The sequence below is a fragment of the Sander lucioperca genome, chromosome 7 (assembly GCF_008315115.2).
Source record: "Sander lucioperca isolate FBNREF2018 chromosome 7, SLUC_FBN_1.2, whole genome shotgun sequence".
NCBI lineage: Eukaryota > Metazoa > Chordata > Actinopteri > Perciformes > Percidae > Sander > Sander lucioperca.
This window is the reverse complement of record NC_050179.1, coordinates 40,039,187-40,065,253: the sequence shown is the minus strand read 5'-3', so window position 1 is coordinate 40,065,253 and position 26,067 is coordinate 40,039,187. Positions and strand designations below refer to the sequence as shown.

General features: G+C 41.1%; 2 protein-coding genes across 5 annotated transcripts; one reads left to right on the top strand and one right to left on the bottom strand.

The window, feature by feature from the left end:
- The first annotated feature begins 43 nt into the window (after nucleotides 1–43).
- Nucleotides 44–5,938, top strand: ciapin1 (cytokine induced apoptosis inhibitor 1). 4 transcript variants are annotated; one of them, XR_004897830.1, is made up of 10 exons: nucleotides 44–149; nucleotides 726–951; nucleotides 1,814–1,957; nucleotides 2,997–3,076; nucleotides 3,586–3,745; nucleotides 4,655–4,731; nucleotides 4,888–5,006; nucleotides 5,158–5,239; nucleotides 5,371–5,700; nucleotides 5,737–5,938. XR_004897830.1 is itself a non-coding variant. In XM_031285451.2 (9 exons), the coding sequence occupies exons 2-9, from the start codon at nucleotides 795–797 to the stop codon at nucleotides 5,479–5,481; spliced, it is 927 nt and encodes a 308-aa protein (XP_031141311.1). In that variant the 5' UTR covers nucleotides 44–149; nucleotides 726–794; the 3' UTR covers nucleotides 5,482–5,938. The 4 variants fall into 4 exon arrangements, 3 of the variants coding, with proteins under 3 accessions (XP_031141311.1, XP_031141309.1, XP_031141310.1); XM_031285451.2 differs by having other exon boundaries at nucleotides 4,658–4,731; nucleotides 5,371–5,938; XM_031285449.2 differs by having other exon boundaries at nucleotides 5,371–5,938.
- Nucleotides 5,939–25,596, bottom strand: prmt7 (protein arginine methyltransferase 7). The gene is made up of 17 exons (XM_031285448.2): nucleotides 25,359–25,596; nucleotides 24,519–24,555; nucleotides 18,236–18,385; nucleotides 16,345–16,453; nucleotides 16,039–16,151; nucleotides 14,947–15,176; nucleotides 14,178–14,358; nucleotides 13,695–13,822; nucleotides 12,534–12,672; nucleotides 12,360–12,443; nucleotides 12,205–12,252; nucleotides 11,398–11,487; nucleotides 11,033–11,194; nucleotides 10,812–10,886; nucleotides 9,092–9,252; nucleotides 8,321–8,417; nucleotides 5,939–6,895 (listed from the first exon to the last, which is right to left on the bottom strand). The coding sequence occupies exons 1-17, from the start codon at nucleotides 25,451–25,453 to the stop codon at nucleotides 6,746–6,748; spliced, it is 2,049 nt and encodes a 682-aa protein (XP_031141308.1). The 5' UTR covers nucleotides 25,454–25,596; the 3' UTR covers nucleotides 5,939–6,745.
- Between the last annotated feature and the right edge of the window lie 471 nt (nucleotides 25,597–26,067).

Sequence of the window (26,067 nt, the reverse complement as noted above, 5' to 3'; positions counted from 1 at the left end):
GTTGGAGTTACAAACATATATGTTACAAATATTTTTCACAGTCAATGGTTACAACGAATCAATGGTTTTATTTTGAAAATTCAAACAGGAAAGCGCACACTTTGTTTAGCTAGTTTGACACTGAAACTTCCACCAAGATACAGCATTAGGTAACTGAGCACTATCGATTGAAATTTTCTTTTATTTCAGCGATTTAACCACCAAACGCTTTAAATAACAATCATACAAACAGCTGAGTATATTTGCTTCGTGGGTAGCCGTGTACTGGACTCAACAACGTGCGAATGAACTTTTAGAAGAACACCGGCGTTTTTCTGCGTCATCTTAATTGCTCGATGTTTGCTAACCTAACGTTATGCACCTGTATCAACAAACAATCTAACCCGCTAACTAGTTTGTTTGAGAGCCGGGTTAACCCTTTTACATTTTAAGACCAAAGCTAAAATAAATAGCTAGCTAGATAGCTACCTGCTCTCGGATGTTGGTTATCTGCGCTGCTATTATGATAACAACACTATTATTTAAAGGTCGTAAGTAGTAGCAGCATAGTTCTTTTTTCATGGTAACGTTACTGACTCCGGGCTCTTTTAGACTCGTGGCTAAAACGGGCTTCTTCTAATACACTATGATAGTGGTTGTAACGTTAACGTCACTTTGTTATTATAATTTCTGTCGGTTTGGCTGTATTATTATCTCCAGTAACAGACACGTGTCTTCACTTTTAGGTGATCTACAGACAGACAGAGAAGCCATTTTGTGAACTTGAATAAATCAGCACGTCTCTCTAAGAAGTCATGGCAGACCTTGGCATCAAAGCAGGGGACAAGGTGATGCTGGTTTGGACTCAGCCCTCAGCACCAGAAGCCCTGAAACAATATGTAGAGGAACTGGGGGCCATTGTTGGTGCGGACTGCAAAGTGTCAGTGGAGAACATGGAGAGACTCCTGCTGTGTGAGTGACGAGAGAGAGAGAGAGAGAGAGAGAGCGAGAGAGAGAGAGAGAGAGAGAGAGAGAGAGAGAGAGAGAGAGAGAGAGAGAGAGAGAGAGAGAGAGAGAGAGAGACTTTATTGATCCCCAAGGGGAAATTCAAGGTCCTTACAGTAGCTTACAGACATCACACACAACATACTCATACACACACTAGTAGGGCCGAACGATTTGGGGAAACAAATCTTGTTGCGATTTTTCTGCCAGATGTTTAGCTAAAGTTTAACATTCACATGTAACAGAGAAATCATGTCATGGGGCATTATAACATCAGACATCATCAAAACTGCTCTATATTCTTATGCAAGGATGAGAACACATGAACTGCCAACAGTAAGTGTTTTTCTTTTAATAAGTGTGGAACATTGAACAGTCAAACACACATTTATCACAAAAGCTAAACTGAAGTTTCTGACATGCCTCAGTTCAACAGCAGCGTCTACATATTACACCTTCTACAATCATGTTAAAGTTATACAAAATAAATGAAATATCCACTAAAAAATAGGACATTTCTGTTACCAATCTGTGATATGTAACATTATTTCAGCATTTATTTTATAAAAAACTAATAATACAAATGTTAAACCAAATGTTACACCAAACATTCAATTAAATATTGCACATTCGATTAATTGCGGTCTGCACGATTAGCAAATCACATTCTTTCAAATCTGGATTTGAAATTGGTCAATCATTCAGCCCTACACACTAGGCCAGATTTGTATGTAGAAAACGCTTGAACGCTTTGAAGATGCTGGGATTTTATCCTGTAAGCATAAATGAGATTCTGGCACAGAGTGTAATGACCATCTCCTCTTCTCAGCCTCCTATCCAGCGTCCAGCTTTGACTGGGTGCTGTCTTGTCTCCTGGCTGACTGCTCCTCCGTCCACAGCTCAGAGACTCTAGCAGAAATGGCCAGATTGCTCAAACCTGGCGGGAAGCTAGTTCTGGATGAAGCAGTTACAGGTGACGTGTTGTTCTATCTAATTTTACATAGATGGGCTCCTGGCTAGTAGGGTTGGGTACCGTTTGGATTTTTACGATTCCGATGCCGAACCGGTACTTTTAAAATGATTCCAATTCCTAAACCGATTCTTGAAAAACTGAAAAATGACATCAAAGAAAGACAATTGGTGCTTTCACAAAATATCTTTTTACAATGAGATTTTAGATAAATAATCATCATTAATGTGGTAAACAGTTTCAAGTGAAATTATAGAGAAAAAAAAAAGTTTAGCTATATACTAAGTAAATTAGTGTGATGTTAAAACAAATCTGCAATTCTTCAAATGATATTCCCTCAAAATGTTTCACAACAGATTTTCTGAGAAAATTGAGTTAGTATGTGCTTGTTGTTATCAGTTATCATATTGAATGATTGCCCAGCCCGACACAGTACAGTACTAGAACTGCTACACAGCATTTTGTTTACCATGGATATAATCCCCAAAAAACCCAACTAAATTTAGCACAAAGGAAATTTGTTTTTGGTAGATTATTTCTCACAGCAGTGTGTGACCAGGCTGGTGACCAGCATGAGGAGGAGGTGCCAGGCTGTTGTGGCTGTGTATGGTTCTTCCTCACGCTACTGAGGCTCCTGTTTTTTGCCATTATGTCTTGTTTCTTCAAACTTCAATCATCCAATCCACCAAACGGGTCAATGGCAGAATAAACTGTTTGGCATTGGCAGAGAAGATTTGGCAAATTTTTCTTGGGCGCAACCCCCATACTCAGCGCTGCTGCTCATCCCACAAATGCATGTTCCTTACAAATGGGGCACCATTTGAAAGGAAACTAAACAGGCTTTCCAACGGTATGAGAATTATTGCCAAAAAGCATTGTTACCATAGAGAAATAATCTACCAAACACAAATGTGCTTAGTTTATGTATTGCTCAACCATAAATGAGATTTATTTCATGTGCCAGGTGTCTTTGTCCACAAGGTCACTGTGCTGCACTGATAAAGGTTGTGGCGTGTTTGACTCGTTTCTGTCTGTGTTCCAGGAGCTGAGGCACAGAGTGTGCGGACTGCTGAGAAGCTGATTTCAGCTCTGAAGTTGTCAGGCTTCATGTCAGTGACAGAGGTGTGTTAGTGGGTTCTCTCACACACACACACACACACACACACACACACATATATATATCTATATATACACACACACACACACACACACACACACACACACACACATATATATATCTATATATACACACACACACACACACACACACACACACACACATATATATATATATATATATATATATATATATATATATATATATATATATATATATATATATATATATACACACACACACACACACGAGCAGAGCGTAACACTTAAAACATGCCTCTGTGTCTGCGAGTATGTGGTTGTTGTACACATTAGTTTTCCGCAATTGCCCTATTATACATTGTGCACGAGAGGGAGGTGTTGCCCTTACCAAACCACAAAATAAGAATATGAGAAACGTAATCTTGTGATCATCCACATAAAATCGGTGGGGTTAAACATCTGCACCTGTGAAATCCTGTTGCAAAATGTCTCCTTTTTTGACCTCTTGACCCTCTGGCTTCCCCTCCATCCAGGTCAGTAAAGCAAAGCTAAGTCCTGAGGCGTTGAGCTCCCTTTGTACGGCCACTGGTTACCAAGGAGACAATCTATCTAGAGTCCGCATATCTGCCTCCAAACCCAGCTTTGAGGTGGGATCATCCAGCCAGATTAAACTGTCATTCGGGAAAAAGCCAGGTAGGTTTATTAGCGCTGTTTTCTTGTTTTATTCTAAGCATAATTTGTCCACAACTGTTCAATTCAAGGCGATCACTCTGTGTCTGTTGGGAGGTTTGTCACATGTGATGACTCATAAACCACCAGCCAGATTTTGACAAATCTATGATGATTGTCATAATGGTCCAAATTACTCTGACTGTCCAAAGGGGACGACTACAAAAGGTAAAGAAAAACATGATGACCAGTCATATGTCACACACATGAAATGACAAACCTGGCTCAACAAATGTGCATGCATAGTTAGGTTGTTGTCCAAGTCAAATGGTTATTTGCAGTGTGGACATGAAGCTTTGTACTGTACACACACAAAGAGTTACTTTTACACAAGTTTGCATCTTGGACAATCCATTGGCAAGTTTGTAAAACAATATTATAATTTCTGCTTTCTGGGGTTTATAGTATATACTTTCAGTCTTTGTGCAACTGGTCTTCAAGTTGGTCCACAGCTTCACAAGCCCAAGGTGCAAAAACGTATTTTATCGCTAATCGGTAATTTGCAGACAGGTGTGATCCATCGCAAAATGGAGAAGGGAGACATTTGGTTGGATACTGAATGAGTGACACTAATCTTGTAAATGTGGTGATTGTTTAGATGTTCTGTGCTGCGGGTTCATGATGTGTGAAGCATCCATGTTTGGCCCAAAAAATACACTTAATTCCTTTAAATAAATTCCTTCAAAGTCTTCACTACATATATAATGCAAGTCTCGACAGACCTGGATGTAAACTGCAACAACTGCAGTGGTTGGCTGAGGCATACAACCACAAGGTGGTAATTCTAGTTTTATGGTATTATATACAGTCATTGAGTTGCATATTTGTATTTGCTGATGTAACTCATGAACTGTCAAACATCTGTGGTTTCAGCAGAGAAACCTGCTCTGGATCCCAATACTGTCAAAATGTGGACACTGTCAGCCAATGACATGGATGATGATGATGTGGTGAGTAATGGATGTGTACTGGGACACATTATCTCATGACCACAATGCACCATACACAGATTTCTTATTCAGACTGTCATGCACATGTCTTTCTGTAAACTGTACTTTGTCCCTTTACTGAGTCTTTCTTGTTCCCTCTGTCCCCCTTCCCTGTAGGATCTGGTGGATTCTGATGCTCTGCTGGATGAAGAGGACTTGAAGAAGCCAGACCCAGTATCTCTTAAAGCCCCCACATGTGGAGAAGGAGCCACCAAGAAGAAAGCCTGCAAGAACTGGTGAGCTCACCACACAAATGTTTTCAAACCATAGTGTGATAGATTGTAGCTCTAACAGAAGGAGCTGGCCTTTCAAACAAGTTACATTTGGACATTTATCGGTGCTTTGAAAAAGATTACATGATGTGCAATATGTTGCATGTTTGTGTAGCACATGTGGGCTTGCTGAGGAGCTGGAGCAGGACAGTAAAGCAAAACAGAAGACTAACCTGCCAAAATCTTCCTGTGGAAGTGTGAGTATGTTTTGATTGGTTTACATTCTCACCATGGTTACTCATACAGGATTTCCTCTCCTGTCATGCTAACCTGTCAAACAGTGTGAAGAACTAACCATTTCAATGATCGTCCTTTCTATGTGTGGCAGTGTTACCTTGGTGATGCGTTCCGATGTGCCAGCTGTCCGTACATGGGGATGCCAGCGTTCAAACCAGGAGAGAAGATTGTGCTGGACAACATGACGCTGACAGATGCTTGAAACTCAAGCTTCACACATCCTACTGCTCATGCCTCAAAATATTACATTCCTTTCCCCCCCTCTCCCCACTGAAACACCCCTAGAGACATTATTTCCTCTGCAAAAATGAGCGGACGTGATTACCGATGTGATGGGGTTTGGGCATCACAGTTTTCCTCCTGCTGTTAATTATGCAAATGATGGTGAGAGTTACCAAGGGGGTTTCTTTCTATAACGTAAAAGCACTGAAATGCATGTTCTTGCGCTTTTTACTTTAAGTTCTATTCACATCTGACCATGACATATTTCAGTATAAAGTAAAACTACCCAATGTTCACCAGTGCAATTGAAGCATACAGAGGTCCATAGAAACTGTCCAATTCAAGCTTATTTATGTATGTAAAGGTAAATAATTTGGCAATAAGACATGTTGCCTTTTTGAGTTTCATTTTAATACAATAAACTGAAGCCAAATGTTTGTTTGTAGTCCTGTTTATTTCACTGAATGTGTCCAAAAGTCATCTGATGGTACATTCTTAAATATCAGCACATTACTCCATCACTGTTTGGCTAACAGCACCGCAAATGACAGTGAGTGGTGCTCAGTGAACACATGCAGTATTCAACATTAATATTGGGTTTGAAGAGCCCAGCGGTGATGTCACTGACCTGCTAGTCCCCACAGTCTGTTCTTAAACAGATAAGCACTGGACAACCAATATAAAACTTTATAAAACATTTCAACAACACATTTGGCTTTGTGAAACAGGTGACCTGTTCATTTACAAAAACTGAAGGTTGTCTCTGGTACACAAACTTGAGTTCCTCGGATCTTTAGCTGTAATGACCCATTTTGCATCCCTAATGGCACTGAACTGACTGACTGAACATCGACCAGTTACTGACACCCACCTTCGTTGTGACAGATTAAATGTTATATTTACTGCAGAATTGCTAACTATATTATTTATTGTAGAATTGCTAACTATATCACTGACTGCCTATGGGAATTACAACTATTAAGATAATCGTTGGTAACATTTTGGGATGTGGCGGAGAATTTTCATGTTCCACAGTCTCAAAACACTGAATTCTGCTAAATGTTTGGGATGATAATAGTCACATTACAATGTGTCTGATACCGAGACATGATAAAGCTAACTTCAGTCAGTGGGAACAGTCAAACAACATTGGCTGAACCATGGATGATAAATGTGCACACCAAATGCAGACAGGGATGTGAGGTAAAAGCAAAGCATTCAGAGTCTCCGCATCACTGCTGAGACTATACGCTGAAGTCCATCTTAATGTCTCCTAAACTGGGTTCAAAGGTGAAGCTGTAAGACACTGCGGCTCTGCCATCGCCTGAGCTCTCGCATGGTGACCTGAAAAAATACACTCCCTGTTTCCTGTGTCGACTCCACTCACACTCACCCTGCAAGGAAAGCACAGAAAATTGGTCAGAAAATGACTGATGATTGCTCATTTGACATAAACACGTGAGCGACTTGACGTTACAAAGACATTAAGGGAAATTCAGGCAGTTGAGCTGTTTTCAAGCAGTCATGTCATTCTTTGTAGATTCTGCTTTTCTAAAACGTGATGGATTTGAGCTCAACCACTAACTAAAACCAAAGAGGGTTGGTTCTAAAATGACAATTAAAAGTTTGGATTACAAAATTAAAAATGAAAAAAATGCTCATTCCATTTTACATGAATATATCATTGTAACCTCCACCAAGGAAGTCCTGTCTGTCCATCTGTCTGTAGGATTGAAGGGTGTAGCATAGGCCAAGGAAGAATCCATTACATTTTGAAACTGAGTCGAATCATGGGGTGGATACTTGACTTTCTATTTTTCACATTGGTTAACATTGTGAGATAAGGCTTTTGTTCTGCATTCATGTGGTGTCTGAATTATTGGAAACATTTCACGTGAATGTTATTCAGAACGTTAAAGCGTAACTTCGTCTTTTTCAACCCGGACCCTATGTTCCTATGTTTTTGTGTCTAAGTGACTGATGGGAACAACAATCTTTGACATTGGTCCAGTATTAAGAGAGATCGCTGCAGTCAGCAGCAGAGAAACAAGCTACAATGTTAGTTAATAGGACGATTGTTCAGCTTGTATTTACCTTCACTAAAGTGTCTGACAACATTATAGAAAGGATTTCTAAGGAGGTCGACCTTTCTGTTAAAGAGTAAGATCCTTTTTTAAACATAAAACCATCTGCGAAATTGTGTTCGCTAAAGCCACCAGACTCCATGTAAATAAACAGTCATTTTAGCATCATGAATGGAATTGCAGGCAGTAGACTTGATGATTGATTAAAGACCTTGACAAAATATTGTCAACAGTACTAAACCTCGAACCTGTAGACTATAAATGACAAGTGCAAAGCAGCTGGAAAAGATTTAAATTTGCCATAACAGACAATGACAATAACAGATGACCTACATTACATATGTAACATTTAGAGCTGAAACAATAGGTCGACTAATTGTTCAATTGACAGACAATCAGCTACTATTTTAAAAATCAATGAATTGTTTGTTGCAAACATTTGTTGGTACCAGCTTCCTAAATGTGAGGATTTGTTGTTTTCCTCCTTTTAATATCATTTTTATTTGGAAACCTTTGGGTTTTGGACTGTTTGGACAAATGGAGCAATAGACAACATGATTAATTAAGAAAATAACTGGCAGATTATTTTAGAATGAAAATAATTAGTTAGTTGCAGCGCTAATTCCACTACTGGGATTAGAAAGAGTGAGATGAGTGCAATAGACAACAAAAGACTCAAAATACAGCAAGCAAGAAAAGCTCCGGACACAAAGATGATCAACATGGCTGTGATACCTGCTCACTGATTGGTCCAATCAGACCCGCACTGACAGTGATGTCATCGGTTAGGTGATATTCCATCCACAACGCAACACCATGGCAACGACCAATCCTGACACAGACATTTAAACAGACGGTCAGCTGCAGTGAGAGTGAGTTGTTTAATTCAAATTACAACTTTATCGCGTTATTCTTTGTAGAGGACATTCCTCCTTGTCAGTGGTTCTCAACCTTTTCAGTCAGTTTTTTCTCCCCAACCATCTGGCGACCCCCTTGGGGGTCCCGACCCCCAGGCTGAGAACCACTACTCTATGTAATGAAACAAAGCATTGATCCCATTGTGTTTAAAACTCTGGGCCTACTTGTTAGCCATTATCAGTGTTAACAAAAGTCTATCTATATTCAACCCAGTGCCACAGAACATAACAGCTACTGCTTACTTTACACCCCATAATACTGAATGATAAAACGTGCAATCACTTGGCTACAAGCTAATCTTACCAAGCTATATTATGTATTTAGAAAATTCTGATATATGACAGTTGTCTATATGAATTATAATATTTTGGCGTAAACAAAGTTAAAAGGTCAGTTTACCCCAAAATAACTATGTAGTCACTGTATACTCACAATCTACTTTTTGTAAGTAGATATACTTTTTACACTATTCTTTTTATTAATTTTTCCTTGCAGTAAGTAGATAGACTTTGTATGTACTGTATGTACCAGCTTTTACACTTTGGTATATGGTTCTTGATCTCAGACTGATAGAAGAGAACTCAGTACCTTATGAAAGGCAGCGAGCCCTGGCTGCTGATTGGCTGTTGAGGGACACACTGTGTGAAGTCAAAGGTCATGACGGCTGTGGCTTGGGTCAGAGCACGGCACGGGTACTCCCAGAGAGGGTGGGGCTCCGCCTCACGGGACTCACGGAAATCCAGAGATCGCTGATGGGACAGATGGGACCAGTTATTTTTCAAAGAACACATGATTTTGGAAAACACAGGACCCAAAACAGGACCCACATACTTTTAGCTAAACATCAACATCAAGATAAACTTGATTTTCCCACAAGGTGGGAAATTGTGTCGGGCACTTAAAGGTGCAGTAAGTGATGCTGCGCAAAGGTTGTTGATATTTGAACCAAAGATCCTCTTAAACTAAAGATGGTATGAAACGGTCCTCACTTCCTGTCTCCTAAAGGGGCGTGGCCTTTTTTTAAAAAAATTTTTTTATTAATATGTTCTTTTGCTAACGTTAGATATTTACACAGCTGAAAGACATCTTTAGCATCACGGAGATTCTTTTTTGAACGTTAGCTGACGTTAGCTTCTCTGTGTTGCCAGATCTCGCGAGAGTTTGGTCCTGAGACACAAACAGGTCTCAAACTAAGTTCATTTTCTCCTGATGTGTCCGTCTGAAAGATACCATGTTAGTGTCAGAATGTTCTGGAGATATGTGGCTTCTAAAGAATGGCTCCAATATTTACTTTGTTGCCTGTGGGGCGAAAGAATCACTCTTAATCTGTGTTCACGTTCACTTCTCCCGTTGGAATCAAACACTCAGGACCTGCCGCTAGTCTAGACACAGATACAGGAAACTACTCTGAGTTGGGGTGTCTTGGTTCTAAACCGCCTCTGTTTGAACTCAACTGCCAAACAAATAAAGCCCCCTCCTTCAGAAGCTCTGCCCCCCCAGATTCACAGACAGATGTGCCGGCCGGCCGGCACATTCACATGCTGCCCCTGTTTTGTGGCTTGTGCACTCCTTTCTGTTTGTTTTGTATTTACACTGCCAGGGCTGTGGATTAACACCAGGGCTTTTTCAGCACAGACAGAAAACAGAGAGCTAGGTGACCGTGAGGAGATATTCACTGAATTTGACCAAAAGTGTATTGGATTAACGTCACTTACTATACATGTAACCCATGCTGCGGCCATAAAAAAACCCACAAACATGCACAACATGATACTAATACAATACAACAAACCATAATATGGCCCTAATGGTGTGTAAACGCAGTGCATAGTAAAACATCATGCATGTATAATGTCTCCCCGCTAGTGTTTAAACCATGAAACAGCCGCTGAATACAATCATCAGTCCACATGGAGTTTGCCTTCAGTTCATAGTATCATGCTCGGCTGTCAGTTGTCACCCTCTGTCTCCTCGTATGTTTTAAGGACTAAATCTGCTTGAATCATGCTCTAACTTCAGAAAAATCTCACTATGATAACAAAACCCATATTTTGAGGTATCTTTTGTGGCTATTTGTCTCATTCGCTACACCTCATCCTACAAACTGCAGCAGATGTCTTGTGCAGGTCAAGAGGTGTATATTTTGAACTTCAACACACAAGCAAATACTAAATTTAAGTGGGTTTCCATCTTCTGTCATGAATTCTCCATTTTCAGATTAAGACTTTTCTTCATGATGAAAATATACAGTTACCTGGAGATTACACTGCATGTAAAAACTGTCCACGAAGAAAAATTAACATTTTACCTGGACCATTTCATCCATGGGCGTGACATCGAAGCCCTCGCATGTTCCACACGGAGCTCTTATCCTCCACAAATCCTAACAAACATGGAGAAGACAAAACTGATTCAACAGTTGTGAGTGGAATGTTTTCTTGAAAGAATAACAAAAAAAGAAATTGTTAATCACAAAAAATAAACTGTGCTAATTTTGAACCCTGGTTCGAGGTCATGTAGTAAACTCACCTGGAACTCTACAGCCACCATGTGAAGCGTGGCGGAGCAGGGCAGGATGGCGGCGCGGGGCTGGAGGAGGCCTGCCAGGGCCGTCCGACAGTACCAGAAGAAGAGCGAGTGCCAGGGTAGGAGGCTGGTGCTGAAGTACGGCTCACCCATCAGGACCGAGATCTGGAAGAGACATGCTTTACTCTCACTCCACTGAGATACACATCTCCGGCATTTTGTCTGATTACCAAACTGTACAAAATGCATTTGGGTGGAATGTTTGGCTTCAAACATTATCAGATGGTTTGAATTCCAACAAATGTACAACTGATCAAATGGAAAGCAACAAGTTAAAGCACGCCACTAAAGGCTTGTTCCAAAGGTACCTGTTCCCCCCCCAGATCATTACTGGTCAGCTGCTTAGGCCTGATCTCCAGCAGCTCCACGCCTCCTTTCATCGAGTTGGCTTCCAACACCTGCAGAGAAAAGCGTGAAGCATCAGCTCTCGCTCAAACACCTCTGGAGGTTTGTGTCTATGTATTGATATTAGATTAGATTAGATAAAATAGACTTTATTGATCCCAAATTGGGAAATTTCAGTGCTACAGCAGCAAATATAAGACATACAGCACACATGCAGAATATACAAGACATAATAAATAGGATACAATACAAGAACTATTCAAAAAATATACACAGGAAAGAATGTACAAACGTATATACAAGTGGCGAATAAAAATGTACACCCTTCTTAAATAGTATTTATAAAGATGTAAGTAAACCTAAGTTTGTGAAAGTTGCACTATAGTGCAGTATTGTGATGTATATGAGTCTTCTCTAACACTCAGGGTTATTATTATTATAACTGTAATTAATTTATTTTAATTTTTTAACCATTGTATTTTAGGATGCCTATTGACAACTGGCTGGGGACTACAGCTGGAAACTAGCCGTAGAGGCTAAAGCTGCTCCTTTTACTGCACAGTTAATTAAAGGGGACTGTCCACCACATTATAAACTAAAAAATAAAAAGTTTCATTGCATGTGGTAGGAACGATTTCCTGTAACGGTCCATGCAACACCGAATATATATATATATATATATATATTCTTGGAAAATATACCTAAAAATAATAATCAAACTATCAAGGCTCCTGATGAGGTAGTACAATAAAAAAATAAGAGGTATTTACCTGTTCAATAACCTGTTTAGACATCCTGGAGTTTTCCAAACTGTAGACCTAAGTAGAGGCCAAGAGAATAAAAGGACAAGTCAATGGCATAGTCTGAGTATTGTATTTGGTTTGGAAAGATACATCATGTGCCCACATGGGCCAAAGAAGAGTACCTTCTTGGCTCCGATCATGTGAGCAAACACAGGAAGCAGACTTCCATCACTGACGCCAAGACACACACTGTCCTCCCTCAGGACCTGGAGGTAGCAGATACACAGCAGGGAATCAGACAACAATCCCATCCATTAACTCATTGACAGCTGTGATGCTTGTTGGCCTTCACTTACGCTGCGCAGTGCCCTGACGTAGCTCTCTGTACGCCGTCTGTCGTTGAGTTCGCCGAAACGCGGGCGAGTCCAAACCAGATGAGCCTGGCAGGTACAACAGGGCCGAGAGGGAGGAGCCTCGCTCGGTAAGTCCTGCTGGCTATTTGATAATTGCAGAAGTTAAAATGATGGCTATATCAAGCAGTGAAAGACAGATAGCGTACTCCCCATTATTGTCATTATACACTTTTTAATAACTACACACTATGAAGCCTTAGTTAAAGGGTAATTTGTTTTTTTTTCAACCTGGACCCTATTTTCCTATGTGTTGTGTCTAATCGACTGATCACATACGGAATAACAATCTTTGAAATTGGTCCAGTATAAAGAGTGAACACTGTAACCGGCAGCCACAGACCGGGCTGCAATGTAACCCTATAGGGAAAATGTGCATCGTCAATTTGGTCCACTAAAAGTTCTGTTTTTGCCGCTGACAGGCTCAGATTATTATTCTAAATGTCTGACAACATTATGGAAAGGATCCCTACAGAGATAGGGCTTTTTAAAACCTCTTTAAGACCTTTCTGTTTAACCAGAAACAGCTCTGAGGTCACTAACCCTAAACCCACCAGACTCCATTTAAAAAAACTATACTTTTAGTGTGTAAAGAGCCAACATATTTTCACATGTAAATCAGTAAACTGTGTTTATTTCAACCTAGAGTTGATGATGGCTGGAGAAGTGGAAAGACGACCCAAAATGGCTTTTCATAGTTTTATTTTGTTTCTGTTGACTTTGAATGAAGTGTATTTAAAGATGCTAAAATTACTGTTTATTTACATGGAGTCTGGTGGGTTTAGCGAACGCAATTTCGTGGATGTTTTAATGTTTAATAAAAGGATCTTACTCTTTAACAGAAAGGTCGACCTCCTTAGAAATCCTTTCCATAATGTTGTCAGACACTTAGAATAATAATCTGAGTCTGTCAGCGGCAAAACAAGCACTTTTGTGAAGGTAAATACAAGCTGGACACTTACTATTAACTTACATTGTAGCTTGATTCTCCGCTGCTGACTGCAGCGATCTCTCTTAATACTGGACCAATGTCAAAGATTGTTGTTCCCATCAGTCAAAAAAGGACCTTGGAGCAGGAAATACAGCGTGTTGTCTCTGAGCCGTTACCTGTGCGGCTGCAGGCTGTACCACAGACTGTAGTCATCATGGCAGACTGTCAGACTCAGCTCCTCTCCTTCTCTCACTCTGCTCTCCACAGGCAGGAAGTACACACTCTGCATCCAGTGGTCCCGCCACTGAAACACACCACTGGGATCAGCCGGGGGGTGATGGGAGCCTGGGCATCGTAACATTAGCTGTATTGGAAACCGTTGCCTCATTCACTCACTGTTCCCTACATAGTGTTTATTAAGTAGTCAACTATATCGGGAACGACCAAACCAGATATCGGACACTCACTGAAAATATTGTTGCCTCAGTAGATGCGCCGGTTATTTGTGTAAAGATAGCGGGTATTTGATAATGGACTATATAGTGAATGAAATTTACCGCTGAGAATTTGAACACCACTACAAAATGGCGACACTATACAGTGTAAATTTCCGTGATAGGGAACGGTTTCCAACACAGGGATAGTGTCCTATAACTCACTGGAGCCATCTTTGGCTGTGGGTACGTCCAGCTGGGAGCCATGGTGCACACAATGCTTCCACTGGGATCCATGTCGAGGTCCCACCAAGACAGGACAACCTGGGCCCGCCCACCGGACTGAGCCACAAACTGGGAGGAGTGGGACTGGAACGCGCTGCTTACTGGCTTACTGAAATCCACACTGAGGGGGAAGGAACGCAACAGTGGTGGAAGAAGTATTGAGATCCTTCACTTAAGTATAAGTTCTAATACCACACTGTAAAAATACTCTGTTACAAGTTAAAAGTCCAGCATTGAATGTGATGTGACTTAAGTAACAGTCTGTAAGTATCATCAGGAAAATGTACTTAAAGTATTAAAAGTAAAAGTACTCAATGCAGAACTCTCCAACCAGTTGTGTGTTTAATGGTCTGATCATCTCATCTGGACTTGTAGCCGTTATATTATTGACTAGTTTACTTTAGAATAAAACATCAGATTTTATAAACTACATGTGTTTTGTGTGCAGAAATCTTTATGTATAAAGTAACTAGTAACTAAAGCTGTAACAGATGAATGTAGTGGAGTAAAAAGTACAATATTTCTCTCTGAAATGTAGCGGAGTAGAAGTAGAAAGTGGCATGAAAAGAAAAGACTCAAGTAAAGTACAAGTACCTCAACTTTTGGACTTAAGTACAGCACTGGAGTAAATGTACTTAGTTAATATTCCACCACTGGAAAGCAAATGTGAAAAACTGATGTTGAGAGAAAACAATCAGGGAGGACATACCTGAACATGGAGCACAGAGGGCCGAGCGGGGTGAAGCTGTGAGGAGACACCTGGCTCAGCTGGATGTCACACACAGCATGAGCTCCAGCACAGTGGGCCACAGCGGGGGGTGGGGCCAGGCGCACCCCCTCCACCTCCGCCGGCTGCAGCTGAGCCCAGCTCCACAGCAGCTCTGACTCCACCAGCCGGGCGTAGACGGTGGCCCGGTGAGGGACCGCCTCACAACCCTCCTGTAGGGCGGAGGGACACGGGGAGGCACATCGGACCATTAACTGGGACTGTACTTTGAAGATGTCTGAAAACATCATCTGAAACAATGTCCCGATGTCCTCGTTGGCATTATAGGACTGGTGTCTAGATCGGCTGCAGTATAGGTAGCACGTTGGTCTCATTTGTAGTCATAATACAGCAAATTATATTTGGACTAGCGACAGAAAGAACTTCAACACCACATAATAAAAACAAAAACACATTCTAAAGCGCTGCGGGAGCATTTCAATGAGCATTAGAGGTAGTGTTACATTGAGGTAGGAAAATGAAGACCTGTTTAAAATGATTTAAGACCTAGAACACAATACTTCAGCGAATTTAAGACTTTTTAAGGACTAGAATTCTGATTTTGAAATATAGACCTTTTTTTTTAGACTTTTTAAGACCCCGAGGAAACCCTGCAGTAGAACGTGCTCCCCATGTCGGCTCAGTCCTTTGCAGCGGCTATGGTTCGAATCCGACCTGCGACCCTGTGCTGCGTGTCGTCCCCTCTCTCTCTCTCTCTCTCCCCCCTTTCCTGTCTATCCACTGTCACTATCGAATAAAAGGGAAAAGCCCCCAAAAATGGTACCTTTTAATAACGTACCAGATTAGAGGGTTCCTTGTACATATTGTAACCTGGATTCCTTGATATTGTAACTGAACTATCCCTAATCAAATCAATATTAAATCAAATTGGGACCTTGTGAATCAGAATCGAATGGATTCAGGAAATCAGTGGCGATTACCGGACTGATTCATGACCATTGTAAAACCTACAGATTAACAGATTGTCACTTCATGCATCATGCACACACATTAGCCTTTAATACACACACACACCTGGACAAGATTTTGGTGAGCATGTTCATAGCTGGGCAGGGCTCCTTCACCTATCAGTTCTGTATCAAACAGCTCTGTGATCAGAACGTTGGCCTTCATTTGCATATCTCCATCTGTATTCAATTACAAACACACAACACATATCTCATCAACACAGACACACTCACAAACCTCGCGATCTTGTCTGCAGACGTCTCTCAGGCACAAATTCACAGAAAATCACAGACGCATGCAACTTCCACCAGTCAAGTGAATCAAAGGGACACTGATATGAATACAGTGCAGCTGTGTGCGAGTGTCTCTGACCTGGCCCCACAGTGACATCAGTGGAGTGTTTGTTAATAATCTTGATGTTTTCAGAGAAGCCGTTCTTCTCCACGATGCACTGAGCTGCCTCAGCCATGGGCTTAAAAACCTGCGGACACAGAGGAAATGGAGATGAAGCAGGCTTGGCTTTGGGAAATGCAGCCCGGATGTCCAACATGTCAAGGTAAAAACAAGCAAGCGGATCTAGCATGCCTGCTTGGTTTTTTAATAGCGTGATTAAGTCATTTGTCCAGTGTGAACATGCTACAGACTAAAAGTAACAGTGAATAGCTGTTTTTACAGTGTGGGACAAAAATGTCCAAAGCTTCAGAACCAGACTTTTCATTTTATAAAAAAATAAAAATCCAAAGCACTGATAGTATGTTGTTTGCAGAGCATCAAGGAAATCCCCAACAACTTATTGTGCTTTTTACATTTGTCTTTGTTTTTAGTACATGTAACAACATGTAAATGATTTCTTAGTATAAGTTAGCATGGTTTAACTGATACAGTGATGTACAGCTAGTGTCAAGACCCCATGACATCACTGGTGGGCAAGGGTGTAGGTTTAGCTTCAACACATTATAACCGAGGGGTTTGGTTTTCTACACCAGACAATTTTGAGCGTCAAAGGGCGTTTTTCCATGACATGGTACCTGCTCGACTTGCCTCGCCTCGACTCTACTCGCCCTTTTTTGGTTTTCCATTCTGATAAAAAGTCCCTGGTACCTGCTAACAGGTACTTTATTTAGTACCACCTCCGTGGAGGTTCCCAGCGAGCTGAGGCGATACCAAAAGGTGACGTGAAAACCTGCAGACTGCTGATTGGTCAGAGAGAATCGTCACTAATCACTGCGTCATCATTGCTATAGCGACAGACGGGGGTGTCCTGAACAAACCCACCATTTTTAAATAGTTTAGCCAGCGGTGATTTTTTTTGCTGCCTCCAGCTTCTTTAGAAACTAAATGTGTCTTCTGGCAAACAGCGACATGCTGAGAATCACACACACACCTTCTACGGTCTGGGTGTGTGTCGCGTTAGGTCATGGCTGTTTCCTGCGGCGTCACTATGACGACCTGCCACGCTCGCCTCACGCATGAGGCGGTACTAAATCTGCAATGGAACAAGGAGGACGGGGCACCGCGGCCAAGCCAAGTAGAGCTGGTACTAGCAGCGGGTAAGCACCAAAACACTTAATTTCCTGCATTCTGGTGAATTTTTCTGCAAATGTCTTTATTTATGTATATGAAATAATTATCCCCCCGTATTGTTCAACACTTTCTGCATATTCAAAACATCACGTTTAAATCTACATAAAAGACCTGACAGTCAAAAATCACAAGAAATCACATCTTTATCATGTGTTCTTAAACCCCCCGATGTAGCAGAGTACACACAGTTCTTGTTGTTCATATGGTCTGAGCCCCTTGAATGGTTTTGGGGAGTGTGTTGTCTTTTATATTTTTTGAAGGGGGCAAATCTACCTCTTCTTAATATTTGGGGGAGCGGGGCGCCTGGGTAGCTCACCTGGTAGAGCGTGCACCCATATATAGAGGTTTACTCCTTGACGCAGCGGCCGTGGGTTCGACTCCGACCTGCGGCCCTTTGCTGCAGGTCATTCCCCCCTCTCTCTCCCCTTTCATGTCTTCAGCTGTTCTATAAAAATAAAGGCCTAAAATGCCCAAAAAATAATCTTAAAAAAAAAAGGGGCATATCCCCTACCCCTACGCTGTTGGGTGTGGTTACAGGTGCAACAGAGCAAACCTCTGACCACACCCAAACCATCTGAAACCTTCAACCACAAAGTGCAGTAAAACACTGCTTTCAGCCTGGCTGCTGCCCCCTGGGATTGTAGTCCTGATCCAGTACATAGAGGAAGAGCATCTCTACCTCCACTGCATAGCAGAAGTCAGCTCCGGCAGTGACAGCCATCATGGACAGTAGGCCTGTTCCTGTCCCGATGTCCAGGATGATGACCTTCTCACCGCGGGCCTTCACTCGGGCTACCGCCGCCCGGATGCCCTGGTAGTACTTCTTATTCTGAGGAAGAAAGTACATCAGCTGCAATCAATGCGAGAGTCAGAATGCCATTTCATACAGTAGATTTTTTTGGTTTTCTCCTTTGGAGTGCAGTCTTTCCTAGAAAAGACATTAATGATTGGAGTATAAACATTGGTAGTATAATCTACAGTGTGTATTTTATGCATTCATTATTATCAGAAGAGTACCGTCTTTTGTTTTGATCTAGGTCTGCACGATATGAGGAAAATATGCAATAGGCGATAACGTTGTTGAATATCGCATCATAACGATCTATGTGAATATTATATATATTAAAGTGTACTGAGTTCTGCATTTCTGCTGTTTTCAGTATTCTGCTTGAATACAACAAAGTGCGTGTTGAATTTAAAACAAATGAAAGAAAAATCATTTCCAACGTTCTTTTATTGAACAAATTAAACATTGAATTGAATATATAAGGCCCCACTAAAAAAAGAATGACAGTTTTCTACTGATATTTTCTTTCAGCCAACACAAAAAAATCTTCTTTTGACTTAGAAAGATTGTGGTTTATTGCCTAAAAACCAAAGGAAACTACGTTGTCTTTGAGTATGTGTACATTTTTGTGGGCGCCTGGTAGGCCTGGACAATTCGGGAAAAAATATGAATCATGGTTTTTTTTAGCTTAGAATTGATATCACGATTCTCTGCCACGATTGTTTTCTCACAAAGTGTAATGTGTATTGCACACATGAATCATGACAAAACAAAACAAACTGGCAGTACCAAATATAGATTTTTTTTGGCACCTAGAGCACATTGATCATCACCACAAGCCTGTAAACACAGAGGCTTCAATGAATGAAGGAAATATAGTTCATACTGGCCATTTAAGTACAGTAGGCTACCAAAAATAGTGACATATAACACACTGAACTAAATATGGCCCTGATACAGGCTCTATCTGAACTCCTTGAACATGTCTTTACATCATTAAAACATGTCAATGTCAAATGCTTTCAATAAATTAATTGGAGAAAAAAAAATGAATCGAACTCATTTCAAAATGAAATCATGAACAGGGGTGAATCGAGATCTTGATTTTATAACGATTTATCGTGCAGGCCTAGCGCCTGGGTAGCTCACCTGGTAGACCCACATACAGAGGCTCAGTCCTCGACGCAGCAAGTCAAGTCAGTTTATTTATAGAGCACATTTAAAACCAACCAGGTTGAATAAAGTGCTGTACAAAGTTATATTATGTTATAAAAATAAAGGAAGACAATAAAAATATAGACACAATGAACATCATACAAACAATGTGTTTTAAGACGAGACTTAAAGATCTCGGCAGTAGAGGAGGACCTAATATGAACGGGAAGTTTGTTCCAGAGTCTCGGGGCCTCAACGGAGAAGATCCCCCTTTGTTTTCATCCCAGACTGTGGAAGAGCTAAAAAGGAACTGATCAGACCATCTTAGGTTCCTGGAGGAGTGATGTAGGGTAAGGAGATCAGCAATCCATGTAATGGCTTAAAAACAAGTAACATTACCTTAAAACCAATTCTATATTTGACTGTTAACCAGTGAAGAGAAGCCAATATCGGGGAGATATGATCCCTCCTTCTGGTACCGGTCAACAATCTAGCAGCCACATTCTAGACAAGCTGCGGGCGTGATGAAGATAATTGGCAAATCCCAGAATACAAGGAATTGCAGTAGTCAATACGAGATGAAATAAGAGCATGAATAGAGACTAGAGACCTACGGTTTCATAATGCTGTCACACACTGTTTTCCCGGAGCCAAAGTTGCAGACATCCTGGCTAAAGTTATGGACCTGATACCCTCATTTCCGACCTCTATCAAACGCATCGTGGTCCATTGTGGACATAACGACATGTCCACTCGGATTCAGGAGTGTGAGCGCACAAGGCGAGACTTTACCACTCTCATTGAGGCTTTAAAAAGCACTGGGAAGTCGGTTTTTATTTCGGGCCCACTTCCATCTCTAGGTCGCGGATCATGCCTCTTTAGTAGACTACTCTCCCTTAACACCTGGCTCCAGCTCACATGCAGCATTCACAAGATAGGTTTTATTGACAACTTCAATCTGTTTTGGGAACGTGGCTCCCTGTTCAGCAGGGATGGGATTCATCCCAATACACGCGGAAGCCAGATGCTACGTGGAAATTTGCACCACGCCCTGCATACCCAGACCTCTGATTGACTGTTTACATCCTGTAAACACTCCCACAAGCACACTGACCAGACACACTCTCCCAAAGTCAATAATCAGAGATACAGCGCTACACGCCCCTCTGTGCTCCCTTCAGAGCAATCACCCATTCATAATCCCATAACCACCGTGTCTGTCCCCCGACTGAGACCGTTTAAACCAAACGCTAACAAAAGAGGTGCTATACTAAACAACCTAATTGGAATTAAAACAACCACTGCAACGATAGAACAGAATAGGAAAATCAAATGTGGACTATTAAATATTAGATCTCTGTCATCGAAAGCATTATTGGTAAACGAATTGATATCAGATAACCACATTGATTTATTCTGCCTCACCGAAACCTGGCTGGACGAATATGTTAGTTTAAACGAAGCCACTCCTCCCAGTCATAATAATACCCAAATTCCACGAGGCTCAGGCCGAGGAGGGGGAGTTGCAGCCATATTTGACTCGAGCCTGTTAATTAATCCTAAACTAAATTATAACTCGTTTGAAAGCCTTGTTCTTAATCTTCAACACCCAACATGGAAAACAGTACAGCCAATTATATTTGTTGTTGTTTACCGAGCACCAGGTCCATATTCTGAGTTTTTATCATGCGTAGTCCTTCAATCAGACAAAGTACTTATTGTAGGTGATTTTAATATCCATGTGGACATTGACAGCAATAGCCTTAGTACTGCTTTCAATTCACTGCTAGATTCTATTGGTTTCAGTCAGAGTGTGCATAAGGCCACGCACTGTTTTAACCACACCCTCACCTTGTGCTAGAATATGGCATCAAAATTGACGATTTAATAGTATTTCCGCAGAATCAAAAAAAATTATCAGACCATTTTTTAATAACTTTCAAATTCCTACTACCAGACTATACGAAATTAAATAAAAGTTTCTACACTAGATGCTTATCTGACAGTGCTATAGCTAAATTTAAGGAAGATATTCCAACAGCACTTAACTCAATGTCATGCCTTAATATAACAGAGGACTGTTATGTTAACTCTAGTCCCTCCCAACTTGATAACTTTGTAGACGCTGCTACGGCCTGCCTACGGACTACTTTAGACTTGGTTGCTCCTATCAAAAAGAAGATGATGAAGGAAAGGAAACGAGCACCTTGGTATAACTCCCAAACTCGCAAATTAAAACAAATCTCACGAAAACTTGAAAGTAAATGGCGTTCCACCAAACTGGAAGAATCTCGTGTGGATTGGCAAGATAGTCTAAAAAATTATAGGAGGGCCCTCAGAAATGCCAGATCAGACTATTACTCAATACTAATAGAAGAAAATAAGAACAACCCAAGGTTTCTTTTCAGCACTGTAGCCAGGCTGACAAAGAGTCATAGCTCTGTTGAGCCATCTATTCCTATAGCTCTGAGCAGTGATGACTTCATGACCTTTTTTAATGATAAAATTATAACAATTAGAGAAAAAATTCATCACCTTCTGCCCACAGCTTCTAACGGCTCACCATTGGGCGCAGGAGGGCTAGAGAGAACGATAAGACCTGATACTTATTTAGACGGCTTTTATCCTTTAGACCTCCAACAATTAATGTTAAGGGTCTCTTCAGCTAAGCCAACTACCTGTCTCTTAGACCCCATTCCAACGAGGCTACTTAAAGAAGCACTACCCGTGGTCAATACCACATTACTAGATACGATCAATATGTCCTTATTAACGGGTCACGTACCGCAGTCTTTTAAAGTAGCTGTGATAAAACCTATTCTGAAAAAACCCACCCTCGACCCTGAGGTCTTAGCCAACTATAGACCTATATCTAACCTCCCGTTTCTCTCCAAAATCCTTGAGAAGGTAGTCGCTAATCAATTGTGTGACTTTCTGCATAGAAATAGTCTATTTGAAGACTTTCAGTCAGGATTTAGAAAGTATCATAGCACAGAGATGGCACTGGTGAAAATCACTAACGACCTTCTAACTGCTGCTGACAAAGGACTTGTCTCCGTACTTGTCTTATTAGATCTTAGTGCTGCATTCGACACTATTGACCATACCATCCTCTTACAGAGACTGGAACATTTAGTTGGCATTAAAGGAATCGCACTAAGCTGGTTTAAGTCCTATTTTTCTGAGCGATCCCAATTTGTTAATATTAACGATAAACTATCCAAATACGCTAAAGTTAGCCATGGCGTTCCTCAAGGCTCAGTGCTTGGACCAATTCTATTCTCTTTATATATGCTTCCTCTAGGCAATATTATTAGGAAACACTCAATTAACTTTCACTGTTACGCAGACGACACCCAATTATATCTGTCAATCAAGCCAGACGAAAACGGTCAGTTAGCTAAACTTCAAGCGTGCATTAAAGATATAAAATCCTGGATGACCCACAATTTTCTGATGTTAAACTCAAACAAAACAGAAGTTATTGTGCTGGGACCCAAGCACCACCGAACTTCATTATCTAAATATATAGCTACCCTAGATGGTATTGCCCTGGCCTCCAGCACTACTGTCAGAAATCTAGGAGTCATTTTTGACCAGGATCTATCCTTTAACGCCCACTTAAAACAAACCTCAAGAACAGCCTTTTTCCATCTTCGTAACATTGCCAAAATCAGGAACATCCTGTCTCAAAACGATGCTGAAAAACTAGTCCATGCATTCGTAACTTCCCGGCTGAACTACTGTAATTCTTTACTATCAGGCTGCTCAAATAAGTCCCTCAAGACCCTCCAGCTGATCCAGAATGCTGCAGCACGTGTTCTGACAAGAACTAACAAAAGAGATCACATTTCTCCTGTATTAGCTTCTCTGCATTGGCTTCCTGTAAAATCCAGGATTGAATTTAAAATCCTTCTCCTGACCTACAAAGCACTAAATGGTCAAGCACCATCATACATAGAAGAGCTCTTAGTACCTTATTGTCCCACTAGAGCACTGCGCTCCCAGAACTCAGAGCTACTTGTGGTTCCTAGAGTCTCCCTAAAGTAGAATGGGAGCCAGAGCCTTCAGCTACCAGGCTCCTCTCCTGTGGAACCAGCTCCCAACTTGGGTTCGGGGGGCTGACACCGTCGCCACATTTAAGAATAAACTGAAAACCATCATCTTTGATAAAGCTTATAGTTAGGGAGTGAGGAGTTGCAGCATAGTAGAGTAGAGTAGAGGGAGGCAGGAAGTACAAGCCCGTTCCGGCAGGGGAGAGTACGAGCCCGGTCCAGGGCCCCTCTCTTTAGCCTGCCTCTCTTAGTTATGCTATTATAACTCTAGACTGCTGTGGGAAGCTCCTTCCAAGGACACAATGAGCCACTCCCTCTTCTCTCTTTTCACTTGTCTCCTTTTGTGTGCATCTTAGTCCCAGAAATGCCTGTTACTAACCTAGCTCTGGGGAGTTTTCTCCTCGGAGTCCCTTTGCTTCTTCTTCACCCAGAACATCGCCTTGGAATTGGGTGGCACCTACACCGGGGTCCTGGGTGCAGCTGACACTATGGACTTACTACACCCTGCTACGCTCTGCGTTTCCCCGCAGTGTCCGACTGCGTCCTGTAATAGTAATAGTGCTGTAATAGTTGGGGCTTCGTAAAGTACAGAGTTTGGTCTAGACTGGTCTAGATCTGTAAAGTGTCTCGAGATAACTCTTGTTATGATTTGATACTATAAATAAAATTGAATTGAAATTGAATTGAATAACAGTCTCCAAGTCCTTACGACGAGTTGTTGTGTTTTGATGGTCGGTATCGGGGAGAAAAGATTCAGTGCCTGACCGAGCCTCTGTACATGGGGCGCATGCTCTACCAGGTGAGCTACCCAGGCGCCCTGACAGTCTCCTCTAAAACATAAAATACATTTAATTGGAAATACCTTCATTACTACAAAAAACTCTGCTCTGTTACAAACGTGGGTCATTTTAGACTGTTAATGAATTCATTCAGCAGAGGCTGATGTCATGTTCTCCAACACTCACCCTGTCATGGTCATGCAGCATATCCGCATAACAGGACCTGGAAGAGAAAGATGCAAAACGGATCAGCAGGACAACACATACAGGTGGACCAGTGTTGGTATTATTGATGCTAACCCTTTTATTAATACCAATAAAATACATGTACCTAACTCCAATACAACTCTGGCAAGGTTAAGACTAAATAGAGTTAGTATGTGCTCGTTATTCAAATTTAGACAATGTAATTGTATATCACAATATCTCAATATATGATCTCATCACGATATGATTCCATTGAAAGATGATAAACTATCATATTGAATTATTGCCAGCCCTAGTATTAGTACTTTTAATAATAATATATCTTAATTTCAGACTCACAAGTAGGTCCATAGCAGAAAATAGCAGAAAAATATACATAGGCTACATACAAAACACAATACATCTGTCATATTTAAATTAAAACTAAACTGTGTGCAAGCTGTCATGCCAGTGTTTTCTGAGCTCAGATGAGAACCGACAGCAGCTCCTCCGAGGACTTGTTAGAGCCTCTGTGATGCTGTTTTCTGGCTCATCTAAACGACACAGAAATGCCTCATTGGACCGTTTACTGAAGTAATAGATGGGCATACTTCTGTCACCTCTGACATATATCATATATCAAGATATCAAAATAAAGTTGGCTTGATGATGACAAACACTTCTTTATAAGCTCAACTCTTCCCTTCAGTACAACACAAATTAAACCCGTTTTAAACTGTCTGGGATGATTTCAGTGCTCCACGTAACGGTACTGTATGACAACAAGACCACAGCAACATGTGTCTCCATGCTGTGATGCTAGCTCCGAGCTAACGTTACCTAGCTATCTCCTGGTGGTAGTCGTACTCCTCACTCTCCTCCACCCAGTCTAAAGCTCCGGTGCTCGGGTTGGCTCTTCCACAGAATGTCTTCATCTCTGCCACAACTGTTACAACACTCCGGTAAGATGTAAATAGGAAATAAAAAAGCTATATAAAAGTAAATTAGATTATAGAGGCAGCGTTGGCCCGGTGGAGGCGGCCATCTTTCCCAGTGACGTCACACTCTTTGGGTCACGTGACTGACATTTTCACTCGATTTATTTATTACAGGGACATAAAATGAACTTATTTTCATTAAAATAACAATAGCGCTGTGGAAATAGATCTGGCAATGCGAGACTGTAATCTAAACATTTGAAAAGTACAACCACTAACTGGCCTGACTTTTTATATCATAAAATACAAAAGTTTGCTTTATAAAGCATTTATTGAAACATTTATGTGACAGAGTTTATGATGTGCTTTAGAGGATGGCGTTGGACCAAAACAAGGAAAATAACAACAGCAAACACTATTCAAAAGGAAATGTCAGAAAAATAATACATAAATACAATAAATACATTAAAAAACAACAATATAAACATCAATACAAGATCAAATTGGACAAAACAACAAATACATGACACAAGTTCAAATTGATTTAAAAGGAATGAGTTAGCAGCCTAAGTTCCTCAGGTCGGATGCTTCAGTCACAGAACAACCATGTT

What these genes read in the sequence shown, in the direction of transcription:
- ciapin1 (XM_031285449.2), top strand. Translation starts at nt 795, where the DNA reads ATGGCAGACCTTGGCATCAAAGCAGGGGACAAGGTGATGCTGGTTTGG. An exon ending in CATGGAGAGACTCCTGCTGT is followed by an intron (nt 952 to 1,813) that starts GTGAGTGACGAG and finishes TCCTCTTCTCAG; the next exon opens with CCTCCTATCCAGCGTCCAGC. An exon ending in GCTTCATGTCAGTGACAGAG is followed by an intron (nt 3,077 to 3,585) that starts GTGTGTTAGTGG and finishes CCCTCCATCCAG; the next exon opens with GTCAGTAAAGCAAAGCTAAG.
- prmt7 (XM_031285448.2), bottom strand. Translation starts at nt 25,453, where the DNA reads ATGAAGACATTCTGTGGAAGAGCCAACCCGAGCACCGGAGCTTTAGAC. An exon ending in TGATGTCACTGTGGGGCCAG is followed by an intron (nt 16,152 to 16,344) that starts GTCAGAGACACT and finishes AATTGAATACAG; the next exon opens with ATGGAGATATGCAAATGAAG. An exon ending in CCATGGATGAAATGGTCCAG is followed by an intron (nt 9,253 to 10,811) that starts GTAAAATGTTAA and finishes CTGTCCCATCAG; the next exon opens with CGATCTCTGGATTTCCGTGA.